Source organism: Plectropomus leopardus, chromosome 3 (genome assembly GCF_008729295.1).
Source record: "Plectropomus leopardus isolate mb chromosome 3, YSFRI_Pleo_2.0, whole genome shotgun sequence".
In the NCBI taxonomy this organism is placed as follows: Eukaryota; Metazoa; Chordata; class Actinopteri; order Perciformes; family Serranidae; genus Plectropomus; species Plectropomus leopardus.
In genome coordinates, this window is record NC_056465.1 from 10,511,472 (window position 1) to 10,529,704 (window position 18,233).

Here is an 18,233-nt window from a genome sequence, read left to right on the forward strand (position 1 = left end):
GGTGGTGTTGAAATTAGTGTAGACAAGTGAGACTCAACTTGCAGCCCATGGGTCAAATCTGGCCCCTGATAGGGTGCTGGGTGGTCCAACCATTTTGTAATTCATAAAAATATTGATTTACACTAGGACTTTGTACTTTAAGTATATTTAAAGTGCCAGCGTGCATAAAACGGCATCAAAATAGAGCTTGTTTATGTAAAAAAAAGTGTCAGAGTATCCCGTGCACCCTTGACAGAGGTCTGAGCTAAGCCCCTAATGTCGTAAAGCCCAAGAAATGTCCTATAATCCTAGACATGTCCCAAAATCCTAAAAGCGTGTGTGAATCAACTGGTCCCTGGTCTCCTGTCATTTTGCAAAAGAGGCCCCTAAGCAAAGCAAGTTTGGTATCTGTGCTGCAGTCTGTCCCACTAACTGCTGAGGGAAGTTGAGGCAAAACAGATATAAAATGTAAACTTAACAGGTCATCACTGAGGTGATTAATGTCACAGCACTGAGATCCAATGACATATTACCTTGGTGTTAAAGTGAATTTTAAGAGTAGGCCAGTTATGCTGCAGACCGTCTGTCAGACTTGTAATAGCATGAGATTATTCATGGTTGGCATCATGGTGGTCATTTTTATATCAACCTAATGTTGTCCTTGTATATAAAACTTAGCACGTTGGTGCCATAAAAAACTACAGTCCCCAGCTTTGGCCACCAAGACTGAATTAGGTGAATATTAAATCAGCTCTAAAAGCATCTCTGCTTCCCAGCTGAGCATTAATGCTTCAAACATCTCTTTTCTTGGTCTAATTTATTGTTTACCCTTCACCAACACACACAAGCTATCAAAAATAAAGAATACTGTCTGTTACATATCAGAGCGGTTTATTTAAAACACTGCTTCCAAAATGTTAGAATAGGTTTTCAGGTAAATTAGGAGTAAAATCACAAAAAATTACATGACTATTCACCTGACACTCAGGAACAGCATGCTGAGAGAAATGCAGAACAGCGCTGTAATAAATGCCTCCTAAGTAAGTGGGTAAGTGAATAATATTAAATATGTTTCTGACCTTTCCGATGCCACACTGACAAAACATGTAAGCAAGAGTCCATGCACAGTGAAATACCCAGTCTCCAAATGCAGCAAATTTGCAGCTCACTCAGCATCAATTTTCTCTGGTTCAGGCCATAATTGCAAAAGAGAATCACGACTCTTCGTCAATTTTATTTCATTTTTTTAACCAAACAGTTGGTGATTATGTTCAAAGAAAATGTGTCTGATATGCTTGAAAAATGCACGGCAAAAAAAGAAAAAAAATGATTATATGTTCCTGAAAAGTCAAGGAAAAGTTTGGAAATGTGAGTGAACCCTAAAATATAAAATACAACCATTTAAAGTAAAGCAAAACAAAAATAAAAACATAACCCCCCCATTAACATTTCAACATTATTTGTAGTATTATTTTTAACTTTAATTTAATATTTTTATTTTAAGAAAAAAATCACTTGAAAACCAAATTAGTATTGTTTTCCAAGGTATAATGTTAAAGTGCAATATTCATGTATACATTTTAAATGAGAAATAAGAGGAATTTCACACGCACGAGCCGTGTCACCGTGCCCCCGATCAGTCTACACAGTGTGCGCGGCGTTGCCCCTGGTGACGCGTCTCTATCCAGTGTAGTCCCACCCCTGCTTCTCATTCTCTACCTGTGATTGGCTGTAGGGCGCTTACCCGTGCCATTGATTGGCTGTGCCAGCTGTCCGTTAGTTAGCTGGGTATATTTAGCTGATTGCATTATCGGATCAGATTTAACCTGCAGTCCAACAATATAGAGTTAAGTACACATAGTTTATGCCATTTTCAGGCGAACAGTAGCCGACAGAGTAGTTAGCTAACTAAAAGCTAACGTCAGCAGCAGCTTTGTGATTTCGGGGATCCTGGATTTTCCGTAAGGAACGAAAACAAACGATTTCAGAAATGTCTTCAGACGAAGACAGGGCCAAGGAAATTTTGAAGGGCTTCAAACTGTATCCTTGATGCTGTTATTTTGCGAAGGTTAGACACGTACTGATATGCGGACTCTCCTGTCCTGTTTATTACTAATAGATAGCGTTATCTAACATCAGCAAAAAGGTAGTAACATCTTAAGTCTAATGGTACAGTGAGCTGTTAGCTGCAGTGGCTAACCTGTCAGTTTCACCTCTCATTTGAGAACGGCAGCTACAGAGCTTTGTTTTTATGTTTATGTGAGCAAATGAAAGTGTTCTTGTTGTCATGAAGCAGCTCGTTAAAGTCTGAATAAGGGCCTGTCAGATAAAATAAGTGGCCTTGGGCTGTGGCTAATGTGTCCGGCTAACTGTTCAGCGCGCTGTAATGATAAATACCCTGAACACTGAAGCTGCGGTGACAGGCGGTGCACACGATGTTCAGCTTGGTGCAGGTGATGGATACAGATTTTTATTTGTTAAAGTTTTACCGAAGAATTCACTAGTAACTTCAATTCTCATCTGAAAGGTTGCTGGCATTAAGTATAGAGCTTGTTTACTGTGTGAAAGCTAACGGTACAGGGGGCTTTAGGAACTTGTCAAAACCAGGTGGGTCCCTTTCTTGTATGGAGGTGATGCCAGACTTCATTACAAGCAGTGGTGGAATGTAACGAAGTACATTTACTCAAGTACTGTAATTAAGTAATCTATGAATTCGAGGTATTTGTACTTTACTTAAGTATTTTAATTTCATGCTACTTCATACTTTAACTCCACTATATTTCAGAGGGAAATATTGTACTTTTTACCTCATTACATTTATCTGACAGTTTACAGTTACATTACAGTTCAAGATTTTTGCATAAACATAAGAAGGATTTAGAAAACATGATGCTGGTGTAAAATGTTATTACCAAACAGTTATGCAAGTACTGTTGCAACACTTGGTCGATTGTTCAATCAGTCGATTCAACATTAATTTCCAACTATTTAGATAAACAATTAAGTCTCTTTTTTTTTTCTTTGTAATAATTTTTGAGGGTTTTTTTTTTTTGGAAGGGGGGGCATTTTTTCAATTTTTTTAATAATTTAGGGTTTTTTGGATGTTTTTCCTCTTCTTTTTTTTTTAGGTAATGGTGTTTTTAATCATTTTTTTTATTGTTGAAGTTTGGGGTGTTTTTTTTTTTCTTTTTTATCATTTCGATTTTTTATTCTTTAAAAATAATTTTATGTTTGGGGGTGGGTTTTTTCTCCTATTTCTATTATTTTGATGATTTGGGTGAAGTTTTGTTTTTTCTTTTTAAATAATTTTTGAGTCTTTGGGTGTGTTCTTTTTTGTTTATTTTAAGATCTTTCTGCATTGGGTACTTTTACTTTTTATATTTTAAGTACATTTTCCTGATATATACTTACTTATTTAAGTACCATTTTCAATGCAGGACTTTTACTTGTAACATAGTATTTTCACAGGGTGGTAGTACTGGAATAGACACTTTTTAAATACATCTTTTGGCAGTTGACCTTATTAGTATACTGAGGAAATGCCAACAGAAAACACATGAAGAGAAAAAGTGGGGTACAGCATATAACAAAGGTCCCCACTGGAGTCAAGTTGCATGCATATGGTTTGTGTTCAGAATGCGCTGGCACTTGTTTATACTATTCTGTTAGAGACTGTTCTTTATTTATCACAGTAGGGGTGTGACTAGTTTGTGATTTAGTTTTTTGTTTGTTTTTTATATAAATATATCATTATTCAGTTCCTGATTTTTTCCCCTCAATTTTTCTCCCTGAGTGACTGGGGCAAAATGCATGACCCTCCCCTCATCATAATCAACAATGTTTCACAGTTTTGGGTATGATCAATTCTGTGATTTTGCACATTTTTTTGAGAACATGCTTTTCAGACCCAGTTGCAACTTCTGGGGTTCAGAGGGTGTTTAGAATAAATACAAATATGACAATTTAAAGTTGACTGTCTCTCCCCTAAACCAAATCAAAAAACACAACTTCCTCCCCAGTGCTTAAAAAGATATTTCTTTTTTTTAATTCATATTTTAAGCGCCCATATTGCCCCATACTCTCCCCTCATATAAATCAGTCTTCCAGTTTGCTGATATTGTTCCTTACGCAGGGTAAAATCATCTAAAAAAAAATACATAAATCATTTCTGGCTTTGTTGAACATTAATTCTCTACTCAATATATTTTACTAGGTTTTCCATTTTATTCAGAAGCACAAAGAGATTTGTGATGTTGTGTAGTTATAAATTGTTAGATTTACATTTTAAAGTGTGTTCATTGTCATATAAGATGATATGACAAAACATGTACTCTTGCAGTGTTAGTAATGGACTTAACTTAAACAGCAGCATTTGCTGCAAATCTTTTAAAATGACATTTGGAGTAACAAAGCTTATAATTGGTGTTCATTGCAACTGTCAGAGTTTGCAGCAGAAGCCCTGCCTGTCAGTTAATCAATGGCCTGAGGACCTCTGCTTTCACACCTTGAACACACTTAAGCTCATATGATACTTTTCACACCTGCATGGGTCCATCATGGTCTGCATGCTTTTATCATCTGCCCATGTCCAAAGTTTGTGAACGAGCAGACCATATGTGGCAGAAAATGTGAAAACATTTGTGTATGCAGACAACTAATGTAGTGAAAGCAGAACCTTGTCAGCGTCCGTTTTGAAGTATTTAAGCTGATCCAATTGAGCTGAACAGGAACGCAGGAGGATGATAGGAGTAGGCTGACCTTTATCATTAAATGGACTAACCCCAACCTATCTCTCCGACCTTTTAAACCATATGTCCTCACAAGGTCATTGAGGTTTGCTGAGTTGCTCCTTGTTGTCCCGAGATCAGGGTGAAAGCACAGGCGAGACTGCCTTTTGTCAGTTGTAGCCCTTAAACTCTGGAACAAATAGCCTCTACATGTTAGGCTGGTCCCTGCACTGCCTGTTTCTTAAACTTATTGTAAAACACATTTTTATTCTCTGGCCAACACTATGAGTGTTGCCTTTCTATATTATTGCCCTTTCGTCTTTTACACTGGTCTTCGTGTTCCCACTGTTTTGGTTATATGGTCTTTGTGGGGGTTTTTTAGCACTTTGGTCAACAGTTGTTTTTTAAATGTGCTTTATAAATAAATTTGGGTTGGATTGGACTGGACACCTAGACATAATATTACATCAGTTAAGTTTTCAGTCCACTGCAGACAAATAGTCACATTAACTAAAACCATTGCTGGAAAATACAACGCTAAGGCAGAAAAAAGTTGTTTCAAGAGCTCCACTCACCGACAGCATTCTTTAAAATCATTTTAGTTTGTTAAATGTTAGTTTGTTGTGCATAAGAAATGATTGTGTTGGGGCCCATGCGTTTGCGTCACAGTATATGTGCCAAAAAAAACACCAGCATCACTGGTTATTAGGTTGCAATAATTGTACATTTGCACTTCCCCATTGCTATCGCTTGTCCCAAGTTTGTTGATTTTTGTTGCAACTGTAGCTTGCTGTCCAGTATATTAGTGTGTATGTGTTTGTGTGGAGCCAACATGGCAAATTGATGCTTTCCATATTACTGGCTGGACTGTGTCTTCATGTGACAATGAAGGACCGATTTAGCTCCAGTAATACCTCCTGAAATAAGCAGCTGAGCACTGCAGCATGCTACACTTTACTCTATCACAGACCCAGTTCTTTTTCAGCCTAAACTTTAGTTAGTTTACTTATTTGAAAAGGCATGAAAAGAGTCCCGCTTATTATATAGTACCTTTCCTAACTTAAACAGAAGATGAAGGTGTGACTTTGTGCATGTTTCCTGGTAAGATCAGGCCTCTTGCAGTGTGGTAATGCCTAAATCCATGGTTTAGTGGAGCAGGGATTTACTACCTTCTGTCCATACTTTCCTAGTCGAGTCAACACAGAGAGCAAATGGAAATTCATTTTCTTTGGTTTCTAGACCGTAGAGGCAACAATACTATCATACCAAAATCCTTATAAATAACACGAAAAGCATTACAAAACTAAAGCAAGATAACTCATTGTCCAGCTGTCCAAGACTCATGTCGTTAGTCAGTGTTTCTTAACAACAGAACATAGAGTAAGATGCTCAGTAGCACCTGCCATTGTCAATTATTGGTCACATATTGAAACCCAAAGTCTGACCGAATTTTTTTTTTCCATTCTGAGATAGTTTAAAGTTTTCCGAACAAGAAATATCATGGCTAACATTAATAGAAAATGCACACTATACTTTTGCTCCCACAGTTTTGATCTATCATTGCAACACTGACAAGACAAGCATTTTGTGCCCTGAATTTCTTGCACCAATCAAAAAGTTAATTATGTGCCTAAAGCAAAGTTTTCCCTCATTAGCACGTCCTTAAAAAGGATGAGTATAAAGAAGTTTCTTGGTCAGGATGTTGATGCAGAATGCAGTTGTTGAACCAGAGCATGCTAATATTCACTGAATCAGACTGAGTTATAGCAGCGGATGAATCATGGTGTGTTCTGGAAAGGCTTCATTTGTGGCTTGCTCCAAGAAGCAGAATAAAACATTTGTTGTTCAATAAGCGAGTCAAACATCACCACCAAACACAGAGATCAGATGGAATATAGGATATCTCTGATGAGAGAGACAGAAATCCTTTTATAAACAGTTTTTCCAAAAAAAAAGATCTGATTGTCTAAAAACCATAAGCTGCCTGTCAGCTGAGCAGCATTTGACTTCTTGATATACATACGACCTGAAGACATGTTGTGCCAGCAGAGCATATGATTATTGTCAATAGCAAACATGTATTTCAATATGACCTGGTTTAACACCAGATGAGCAGTGTACAGTAATTGATATTACAAAAAAGATAAGCTAATATTTACATTCAAGTTTAATTTAGTAATAAAATGTTTATCTTAAACTTTAGTTTCTTTCACATGATTTTGATGTCTGCTTTGTAAAACCCCAAACTCCTCAAACTGGCAATATGGTGTGGATGATGGTGATGCTCTGTCAAATTTCTTGTTAAAACAAGGGTCAGATCTAGTTCTGACCACTTCACTCTGAGGACATCCTCTGGTTAACATAAACATACTTTTATTAATGCCTTTGCGCCAGGGATAGCCAAGGGCGGATATTTCTGGGTTGCCTGCCGATACGTCCCATTCTGGTGACCGTGACATCTCGATAAGGCCTTGTGGGAATTTCCTCAATTTTGGCTCAAACGTCCACTTGGACTTAACAATGAACTGATTAGATTTTGGTGGTCAAAACTCAAGGTCACTGTTACCTTGTCTGTCTTGTTCTTGTGAAGGTGATATCTCAACACCTTGTGGGAATTTCATCCAATTTGGCACAAAGATCCACTTTGAGTCAAGGATGTGCTAATTAGAATTTGGTGGTCAAAGGTCACTTTGACCTTGTGTCAGTCGTTTACGTGTGCTCAACAATGACCTGATTTTATTCATTTATTCGTTTTTTATTAGCTGTAGGTTTAAGACGTAAATCTATATCACTGAGTGTAGTCAATGTTAAAATAAAGTGTGTCACCACTGAGTTCTATTTAGGATACCTAATGTTTGTGTGACCCTCTGATGTGATGCGAGTGATGGCAGTTTACCAGCTACCAGTTAGTCCACTGTTGTTGCAGCCCGACATGACGTACAGTAATGATAACCTAACACAGATGATGCCATTGCACATGTGCAGACTGTATGTTTCGGTGACACCCTGCCTGTCTGTAGTGTGGCAGAGTTGGGCTCCGTTTGCTCCATGGTTGGCATGCTTTCTTTTTAACTGTGTAGTTCCATAATACAAATATTACTGTAATATTAGAATGGCGAGGTCTCGAAAACCAAAAGCATTGCCGTAAAATGAATTAAGGACAAAAATATATTCCACTGTTGCACATCTGTTCGTTGAGTGTGAATTGACAGCAGTGAGGATCTGAATGTGTTCTGCAGGAGTGTGACAGGACTGTTGTTGCACAGGTTTCGGTTAGGAAGCTGCCCATACTTGAACCATTAAGGTGTCTTTAAAAATAAATGCAGACTAAACAGTGACAGCAGCTTTCCACTGGGGGCTCATTAGCGCGTGTGTCTGTGTCGGTGTCTGTGTGTGTGTGTGTTTGGACAGATTTGTGCAATCACCCTGGTGGTTTACACACACACACACACAGCCTGCAGCGGTGCCTTGGGAGGCTAAGGTTCAACCTCATATGATGTTGCCTGAGCTTAAATTAATTGCTGTACAAGAGTTTCTTTAGTTTTTGAGGAAGTGATTTCAGAGAATGATGGAATATGGTAGTTATTAATAAATGCATGTTTCTTTCCTAAAGCCGGACAAGTTGTCCACTAGCGTTACTGTCATCATGGACATCCTGCTAAAACGATGCGCGTTCTCTTTTGTTCTCAGTGACGTGTTTAGAAATGAGTCGTGCGACCTGGTGAAAGAGTGAGAAGGACATTGCTGCGTGGCCTGGATTCTTCTGGAGGGTGTGGAGGAAGATGAGTTTGATGTAGGAGGTTGGATTTAGTTAGACTTGAGAGGATTAGAGAGACCATTCAAGTCAGCACACTTTACGAGAAAGCCAGAGGAAGAGGTGGGGGATGGTGGAGCTCGGCTGTCACTGGGATCTAACCTGTGAAGTACATCACTAATAGACATAGATTGGAGATGTCAGTCAGCACCTCACTAATTACTCACTAATCAAGTATTTTAAGATCTGCTGCTTCATAAATCTGCACTACTACAGGTAAAATTCTGTATTTAATGACATAAAAGTGGCGATAATTGAGGTGATGATTCTGAACTGCAAGAAATTTGAGTCTAGTCGAACATTTTTGGGCTTTAGCCAATTTAGATTCTGTTCATTGAATCCCAGATTAGCTTTTTATTATTGAGGAAAATATAAAATACACTTAAAAAAAGAAACTATTTACTTTGACTTTAAAAAGTTATTGTGCAGCGGCCTTAAAATTTTAAGTTGACTGAATTTGAGAAGGCAAGTCGAGCTGATTTTGTAGGGATTCAGCCGATGATGTTTAATGTTGCCATTTATGATAGTTTAGTTTTTTAAATTACTTTTAATCTATCCTGGCTGTTTTTCTGCGTCAGTATTGATGCAGATTTTTTTTAAAAGTCTTGTAGAAAGTGGAAGAAAGATCAAATGAAATAAAGAGATCTATAGTCTAATCGTTGCTAATTTTAGGAAATGCTTTTTAAGATACTGGTCATCATTGCAGTGGCACCAAGGACACAGGTTTTGTTTCAATATTGGTATATATATTGATATATTTTAATATAAGTGTCTACGTGTGTGTTTTTATCAGAGGGGGGCAAAAGCACATCTTCAAAATCTTGAGGTAGACATGGCCCCGCACCCATCCACTGTGTGTTTAAGTAATGTAATCATGTAACAGTGTGCTAACATGGCAGGGTCCGGAGCTTTAAGCTTTGTGTTTTGAGGCCGTTGGGATGGAGGGTTTCACAGATGGTGTGGAGTCGAGTGTGTGTGTGACACTAAGTAGTATTTGAGTGTCTCCTGATGCTGAGCGGAAAACAAGTAGAGAAACAGAGGGCCGTGGTAAAGACGGTTATTTAACAGGGCTGGGCCGATGGACGCTGCCATCGCTGATAGCTTGTATTCATTGATTTAAAAGCTTTTTCAGCGACTGAGTTTGTCGCAGCCATCTTGGAAGATTTAATCAATATCCACTCACCTCTGCATTAGGCCTCTCACAGTCCTCCACATGACTTTTCTCACTACTGCAGCAGCAACAGTACATGACACACCTTCAAAGGATATCACTTTGAGTGACTTTTGTGCCTTAAGTCTCTTCTTAAATTCTGTATATTTTGCATGTTTCACAGTTTTAAAATAGTGTGTACACATTGACAGAACAGTAGCAGTCATTTGATGCATGCAGATGCATTGGTGCCCCAACTGACTGCTGCTGATATTATTATGGAGATGCAGCGTGAAAAGCCATAATGTCCGGTGGCTCTGTGATTGACAGCTGTATTGTGTTTATAGTGGATGTGAGGGTCAGGAACAGCTGACCAGCTGACAGACTGATGGGACAGCTAGCAGCCAGCATCGTTCAAACAAAGGCTTCTTCAGCCTCCTCTCTCTCACTTACACACTGTTGTCTTTAGAAGCCAGCCATACTTTAGAAGGCGTATGGCCATACTATGGCTCTTTAGAAGCCATACTAAATACTAAATTGTGACCAATATGGGTTTCTAAAACATGATATTGACTTTCCTGGAATTTTATGGCCACTAGGCCTCATTCACCAAAATCCTCTTATGTTTTTTCTTATTCTTTTTCCTGAGAATGGCCTAAAGAAAAGCATGCTCTTAGACTGCAAAACTGTTCTCTGTGCTCTTACAATGATGAATCCCCTCGTTTGCGTAAGCTGAAAGCGCATGCCAGTTGATCCAAATTAGCACAGGTAAACACTCAGTCAATCCCCACTAAAAGGCATAAGACTGCAGGCACCATGTGCACACACACAAGCTGAAACAATAGAGAGTTAAGTCAAGAAAGCCCAAATATAGAGTTTTAAGGCCACATTGAGGAACAAACATTATTTTGAAAATTTGAGAATGAAGTTGTAATATTATGAGAAATAAACTTGTAATATTATGAGAATAACGTCGTAATTTTACGAGGAAAAAAGTTTGAATTTTATGCGAAAGGGGATATTTTATTACGGAAATAAACATATCGTCAGCAAGCTATAAAACAGGTGAGAGCACAGGCAGCCTCCTTGGCAACCACTGTCCCTGGTGTCGTGCCATGCCACACAGTCAACTGGCCAGCGGATTTTCGTTTTGAACTGAGAAAACCAAAATCAGGAAACAAGCTGCTTCCCTACCACCATTTAGAGATAGTTTGCTGGCAATATGTTTATATCTGTAATATAATATCCCCTTTCTCGTAAAATCACAACTTTTTTTCTCGTAAAATTACGACCTTATTCTCGTAATATTACAACATTATTCTCATATTATGACTTTACTCTCGAAATATAACTTCTTTTTTCTTTAACATGGCCCTAATCCTCCATCGTATGAAGCAATTAGGAGCCACTTGCATATTTTAGCAGCATTTGTCTGCTTGCTCGTGCTGATTTCTAACCCTGGTTGTCCTGCCAAGATCATGTTTGACTGTTGGTACTGTGTGTATGTGTTGTTTGGGGTTTTTTTGCTTTTTTTTTTTCGTATCTAAAGTGTTTCCGTGATTGTTTAAGGGCGTGTGGTGAATTATCAAATACTTGCTCAGGGAGGAGGTCAAGTGAAGGTCATCTCTTTAGATACATGTCAGCAGATGATGAGCTCCTCGCTAGTCGTCTGTGCAGATGGTTAAAGAGGAAATGGAATTGGATTAAAATTAGTTTGTTTAATGTTGGTAATATTAACTATACTTAAAATAGGACTGTGGATGGAAAATGTTTGAGTGGTAATAGATGTTTAAACACTGTTCTGATTGTGTTAAAGGCATTTAAAATAGGCCCTGGATATTTCAATTCACTTTATTTAGCCTCCCTTATAGTTTGGTTGTTGTCCCTTAACCTTGCCTGACAGAAATTGGATGAATCTTCGAGATGCAGAGACGGGCAAAGTGCTGTGGCAGGGAACTGAGGACCTCTCTGTACCAGGAGTAGAACATGAAGGTACATTACACACACACACACACACACACACACACACACACACACACACACAGTAAATATGCATCTTGCACAACATGGGTCCTTTTTGGCTATTTTATCCCATGGTTGGAAGCATTCTTCTCAAGTGGGCTACTAGTAATTTTTAATCAACATGACAAGACAGTGTGCACCCAACTAAAGCAACCTATATATATATATATATATATATATATATATATATATATATATATATATATATATATATATATATATATATATATATATATATATATATATATATATATATATATATATATATATATACTGTGTGTATGTGTGTGTGTGTATATATATATATATATATATATATATATATATATACTGTGTGTATGTGTGTGTGTGTATATATATATATATATATATATATATATATATATATACAGTATGTGCTTGCCACAGTATACTGTACATCTCAATAACTCAATAATAAAAACTTTAATTCCTTTTTTTTTCACAGTTTTTTTCTCTCAGTTCAGGTAATATTTGCTCATCAGCTCCATAAGATGCATGGGTGGAGTACAGGGGGAGACAGACTGTACAAGCCTTCAGACAGATTTTAGATCAAACCAATTTACCACAATCATTTAGATACATCATAAAGGTGCCATAACCCAAACCATTTTTGTTTTAACTCAACCAAATTTTATGATATTCTTGTATCTTTCTTTCACCATTCCTTTCCATTACTGTACTTATAAGAAAATATTTTAGGATTCAAAGGTTTGTGTGTCACATATTGAAACAGTATATTGTAAAATGCAACATGGCAAGCTCTTAACACTGTGCAGAAGGACTAGTGTTAAAATAAGAATTAGATATAAATTTAAAAATATATATTTCAATGTACACTAAAACTTAAAAGCAAAGTATACAACAAAAAATTGTGCCACACAATGCGGACAATATACTGAGGGCATGTACTCAGCTTTACAATGCAGTTGAATTTTAAAGCGTATGCAAATATTTTTGGTTTAGATAGTCATGTTGTATCATAAGTGAAGTTGTTAACAGAAAAAATCGTGTCACGTAATGTAAACAAGCTCTGATATCTCAAGCCCTTTTTTTTTTTTTACACAGAGATATAGGGGTGCCATGAAGTCCCTTTATTATGCTACCTTTGCATTTTTACAATGAACCGAACAACAGCAATATCAGGCCATTCCAGAGTGTGATTTTTAGTCAGCATGCCAGCACTGTGGAATCAAATGCAGCGTAACAGCTAGACATTTGACACAACAGTGTCGGCCTCTAGTGTGACATATAACATATGCGTCAGCAGCGTTTTCTAAACAGTAACGGTGGCATAACATGGAAAAATAATTCATTTACTTGGAGGATAATCTAAAGCGCTCCTTCATGTCATTGTTTTCCCAATTTTCAGACATTTTCGGCTGCTGTTCTTCTTTGAGTTACCTGCTAGCTGCTTTTTTGCTACTTTTTAGATCACCAGCGGTTGGTTGCACGCAAAACATCACACCTGTCCAGCCAATAGTACGGTCCTGCTGAATGTCCCTTTTACACAGACATCATTTCAGTGCAAGACAACTCTGTTCCCCTATTCCACGATCATACCTTTTATATAGAACAGCAAGGTGGCATGACTGTGCAATATCCTTAACTTGAACAGGCACTGTATAAAAGCGGCTTCAGATTTGATGACTGTGTTAGGGTTGCTTAATGTCAGCAATTTTACTTTATGATCATAGATTAACAAAAAAATTATGATGTGCAAAGTCTCCAATGGTCCCCATTGGCTGCAAGAAGATAATCATAAGCGGGTTTTCTGTAATGTTTAAAAATAAAGTTACAGGAGCTGTTAGTGGTTTTTTCAATAATGCAGATACATTTCTATAGACGTTTAGTATTTGGTCAGTAGGTCTAGCACTGATGATGTCCTGTCACAGGCCTCTTTCAGCTGGTGTCAGTTGACCAGTGCCAGTCCTTCTAAAAGAGGCCTACAAAACTCAAAGAGGTCAAGACCACCTCCCAACAAAGTGGTTAGTTTGGAGGTGGTGTTTTTTAAAAGCTGTGGTTGCTTCACTGACATTTTGCAACTGAGCAAGTTGCAGTCTTGAATGCATAGCTCTTCTCTCAGGTAATCCTAGTTTCTTGCTGTCTCTCCAGCTCGTGTCCCGAAGAAGATCCTGAAGTGTAAAGCAGTGTCCAGAGAACTGAACTTTTCTTCCTCAGAGAAACTGGAGAAGTTCAGACTGGAGCAGAAAGTTTTCTTCAAAGGACAGTGTCTAGAAGGTAATCTGAACTTCTTAAAGGGACAGGAACCTGAAGGTCTGCCAGTTAAAGCTACCAAACACTAGTGGCTATGGACCCCAATGATTTTATGCTATTCCACTGATCTTGTCCATCTCTGTGTGTCAGCCCTGTGAGAGATTGCTCAAACTGGACTTCTTGGATTGTATTTTATCTCATCACCTGTACCTGTGCAATGCATTTTGGCCCACTTCCTGCTGCAGTCAAATGATTTGCAGTACATAATCTATGATGTTAGAGAAGTATAGAAGCATGGAAGTTAAAACTCTTCACTCGGTGCTAACAGAAACGGATTCTCACATTTTCAGTTAGCCAGACACTTAAAAAGAATGTGTGCACTTTTCGTTTGAAGTCTAATTGAGCATTTACTTAGTAGGATAATTATATAAAAAGCAAACCTGGGACATGAATATATCCCCAAAGAACAGTGAAAACATGGCCCAATGGAATCTACCGAAGGCCTTCTCTACATCTAAAGATATGATGACTTCAACAAGTTCACATTGATGTTTGGTCCAAATAATGTTAAGAATGGTAAAGAACAAGTGTCTTTAATAAAGTCTGTCTGTCTAAAATAATGTCAGATGAGGGGCTGATTCCTAAACCAACAGTGTTACATTGACATTAATCAAAATAAGTGGAGGGAGTTTCTGTCGGGCAATGTATGCTGAGATATGTCCCAAATTACCCTTTTCACATATGTCCCTCCTAATTTGGAAATGAAACATAAGTCTTTGAGCAAAACCATACAAATAGTCATTTTTTGCTAGATTTGGGTACAAAAGGACTGACTGGAAAGTTTCGATACACCTTTTTACTAGATTATTTCTGACATTTTAAGAAATTTAGTACTGATGCCCAGTTCTAAGCATAATACAAGCCCAGAGGTTTTTAGTGTATAAACTCTAATGATTTGATAAAGGCAGCCAAAATTTGCCACATTTCAAAAAATACTTTATAAGACACAGCAGTTATTATATAACCCCCTCAGGTCTTCAATCCCACTGTTAGCTTGTTAAAGCATCGTCTCTGGTCCTCCAACAGACAGCTCAGTTAGCTGTTGTCTCTTCCCTGTTACTGTGTGTTTGGACTGCTGTCCCTGAGGCCCCGCTGTACAGAGGTGAGGTTACAGAGAGCCCCAGGGGACAACACACCAACACAACATGTTTATGTTGCTGGTTTCCAGGTCTGAAAATGTCTTTGGACCATTCAGATACACTAACACACTGTATAAAGCGGATTCCTAATAATTATGTTAATCTCGTAAAGAAGGCAGCACTAAACTCTGTGTGTCTGTGTCTCTGTGCAGAATGGTTCTTTGAGTTTGGTTTTGTTATCCCGAACTCCACCAACACATGGCAGTCTCTGATAGAAGCAGCTCCAGAGTCCCAGATGATGCCAGCCAATGTTTTAACGTGAGTCTCCACTCAGCTCATTTTCATGTCTTGAACTGCTGACACAGGCAGTAGATTTTTTAACTCTATACAGCTTCATCAAAGCAGCGCACAGTGATACAAGAACAACTGTGTAAAAAAAAAAAAAAAAATGTATATGTCAGAAATAAGATGTTTAATGTTAACTCGATGCACCAGTTTATTCTGATTTATTATGATCAGATAATATGATCATTTATTATGTCACTATTTGGACTACCCTAGGATACGCAAATTTGCACTGTAGACTGCGGTGGTCTGTGAGGCCATTAAATACATTATAACGTGCTAAATTAAAGATTTGTTCCCTTCCACCATTTTTAAAATGTTCATCGTATTTTGCCTGAACTACACTACACTGCTGCCACGATTTCCAGTGGTACTATCCATAAACTCAGACCTCTTTATTGACTTGGCTGTATGGCTGGATGTCACTTTAACTTTGTGTTGATTCTTGCCGTCTCAACAGCACACATTCATAGATTCCCATTATCTAGCACACGTCCTGTGCTTCAGTTAATGTCGCCATGTGTCTTTGTCTTGCAGTGGTAATGTGATCATAGAGACCAAGTTCTACGATGACGACCTTCATGTCAGTACCTCCAGGGTACGACTTTTCTACGTCTGACCTCTGACCCCTGACCCTACCTTCCAAAATGCTGATGTCCTGCCAAGGTCTATAAATTTCCAAGGTTAGCTACAATTCACAGCAGTAAGCAGCTCATTGTTGACTTGGGATCAGCACATTTGGATGAAACCCAGCTGTGGTCCCACTGTCAGTGAGGTGAGCTTTGTGTTTGGTTGTTCTCTTGTTTTATGTTGACCTGAAAACTTCTTCTAGACCTTGGGAGGAGAGGGGAGAGGAGGAGAGGACACTCTGCTGTTTCCTCTGTTCCAACATCATCTCTCTCTGTGCATTTCCCCCTCCAGACTGTTCCACTGTAAATACATTAACACTGATCTCCAGTCAGCCAGGCAGCCACCATGAAATGACACAGTGTGTGCTTTTTTAAAATTCTGCCCTCTCTCACTCCAAGGTTGCATTTACTCAGGAACAGAACGTCAGATGTGTAACCTGTCTGATGTGATCTTCTCCTTTCTGTTTGAAAACACTGCTCTCCATGTGTCGTCAGTGTAGAAGGAAGAAGCTCAGCGTCACTCCTGAGCTATGTTCAAGAGATCCTCATCATGAAACACTAGATAACATTTCCTCTAGCTGTGTCCCACTCCAGAGGCTACCTCCTGTGAAATTCACATTTTCTGATAGAGGATAACATCATGGGTAAATGAGGCTGTCCTGGTCTAAAGTCTCGGTGTACACATTTGAAGAACACGATGTGTGTACTATTTGTTGTCCTGAACTTCCCAAAATCCCTCACACTAGTCAGTTTTTGTCTACTTATCAAGTCAGAAAACTGTTCTCAGAGAAATGGAAGTTATACAGATTTATTTGGACAACTTAACTCAGAAATGTCCACTTCTGCGAGCTGACAAAGACAGCCTGAATGCTTGTTAATGGTGGTCTCTGTGAGGCCAAGTATGTGTGATATATAACTTTAGTCCTCTGAAGGACACACCGCAGCAGGCAGCCTCTTGAGTAGGACACAGCTTCAACCAAGCAAACCTTTCCTGCTTCCTGACTCCTCGACCCAGTGTAGAACAGTGGTTTTCAGTGGGGTGTGATGGAGCAGTAGTTCTCAACCTTATTTGTGTCAGGGACTTTTAGATTGATACACATTAGATCACGGACCCTCATTTATTACAATTTCACTTCAGGGACCCCTCAAAAATGTATCAGCTGTTAGATTAAAGATAAACTGTTCATTTTTCCACGAACCCTGGGGGTCTCCACACCCCTGGTTGAGAACCACTGTGATAGAGGACCAAGCACCTGTTTTTATTCCAGTCCACCATGAGAGCCACGCTTGTCTGTATTGTTTGGAATGAAAAAGCTGCTGTCATAATGACACATTAGAAAATCACTGTTTGAGGGACAATTATCAGCAGACAGGAGGGGTTTTATTACATCCAACTGACATGCTTGTACTTAAAATACTGAACTTTCAACTAAGTCATTGTCAGATGTAGACCAAGACCTGCATCATTTATCCTCAGTAGTTCACTTGTTTACAGTTTGATCCCAGTTAGACCCAGATGTTAACAGCTGCTTAAAGCAGCTCTGCTCTGTACATTCTGGCTTCCCATCTAATTCACTGCGTGAATGTCATTGTTTGTTTTTTTTTTAGCGGCTAACTGAGCTGTGTAAAATAGACTTGTGTTTTAATATGACAAGAGTTGTGGATTAAAGTCATCCAATGTTGTAATAACATGATGTGTGTGTGTGTGGTCTTTATTGTGTTGTAAGGTTACATTCACCTGTATAGGCTGATTGTGTTAAACACAGTGACTCAAGTAGCTATGTTCTTAACTTTTGGAAATGGGGGTGGGCTGCGTGTCATAAAATATTGGTTTTGCAGCAGCATGAAATTAGTTGAACTAAACTGCCATCTGCAGGAATTTAAACACAGTTGCACTGTTATTGTACTAGTGGTTCAGCTGAATGTTCAAGGCTTATTTGTACTGAAGATGTTCACTGGTAGAAATAAGTAGGCACCCCAGTTATTTAGCCTTCACTGATTTATTGTAGGACCTATTTAATGACTATTTGTCTGTCAGTCAGGAGGGTAGACTGTGTGGATAGCTGTGTGCATGTGATGTTTCCATAGGTTTCATATGACCTCTATATTCCTCAGTTTGGCCGAGTCAACAGTTAAGTTGATTGTTTTCTTTGCATTTAAGATCCACGTGTATTATTATAGCATGGTGTAAAT

General features: G+C 38.4%; 1 protein-coding gene across 1 annotated transcript; it reads left to right on the top strand.

The window, feature by feature from the left end:
* Positions 1–1,782: 1,782 nt before the first annotated feature.
* pde6d (phosphodiesterase 6D, cGMP-specific, rod, delta) lies at positions 1,783–17,732 on the top strand. The gene is made up of 5 exons (XM_042481267.1): positions 1,783–2,019; positions 11,574–11,662; positions 13,826–13,951; positions 15,279–15,384; positions 15,949–17,732. The coding sequence occupies exons 1-5, from the start codon at positions 1,970–1,972 to the stop codon at positions 16,028–16,030; spliced, it is 453 nt and encodes a 150-aa protein (XP_042337201.1). The 5' UTR covers positions 1,783–1,969; the 3' UTR covers positions 16,031–17,732.
* The last annotated feature ends 501 nt before the right edge of the window (positions 17,733–18,233 follow it).

What these genes read in the sequence shown, in the direction of transcription:
- pde6d (XM_042481267.1), top strand. Translation starts at nt 1,970, where the DNA reads ATGTCTTCAGACGAAGACAGGGCCAAGGAAATTTTGAAGGGCTTCAAA. An exon ending in ATTTTGAAGGGCTTCAAACT is followed by an intron (nt 2,020 to 11,573) that starts GTATCCTTGATG and finishes CTTGCCTGACAG; the next exon opens with AAATTGGATGAATCTTCGAG. An exon ending in ACCAGGAGTAGAACATGAAG is followed by an intron (nt 11,663 to 13,825) that starts GTACATTACACA and finishes CTGTCTCTCCAG; the next exon opens with CTCGTGTCCCGAAGAAGATC.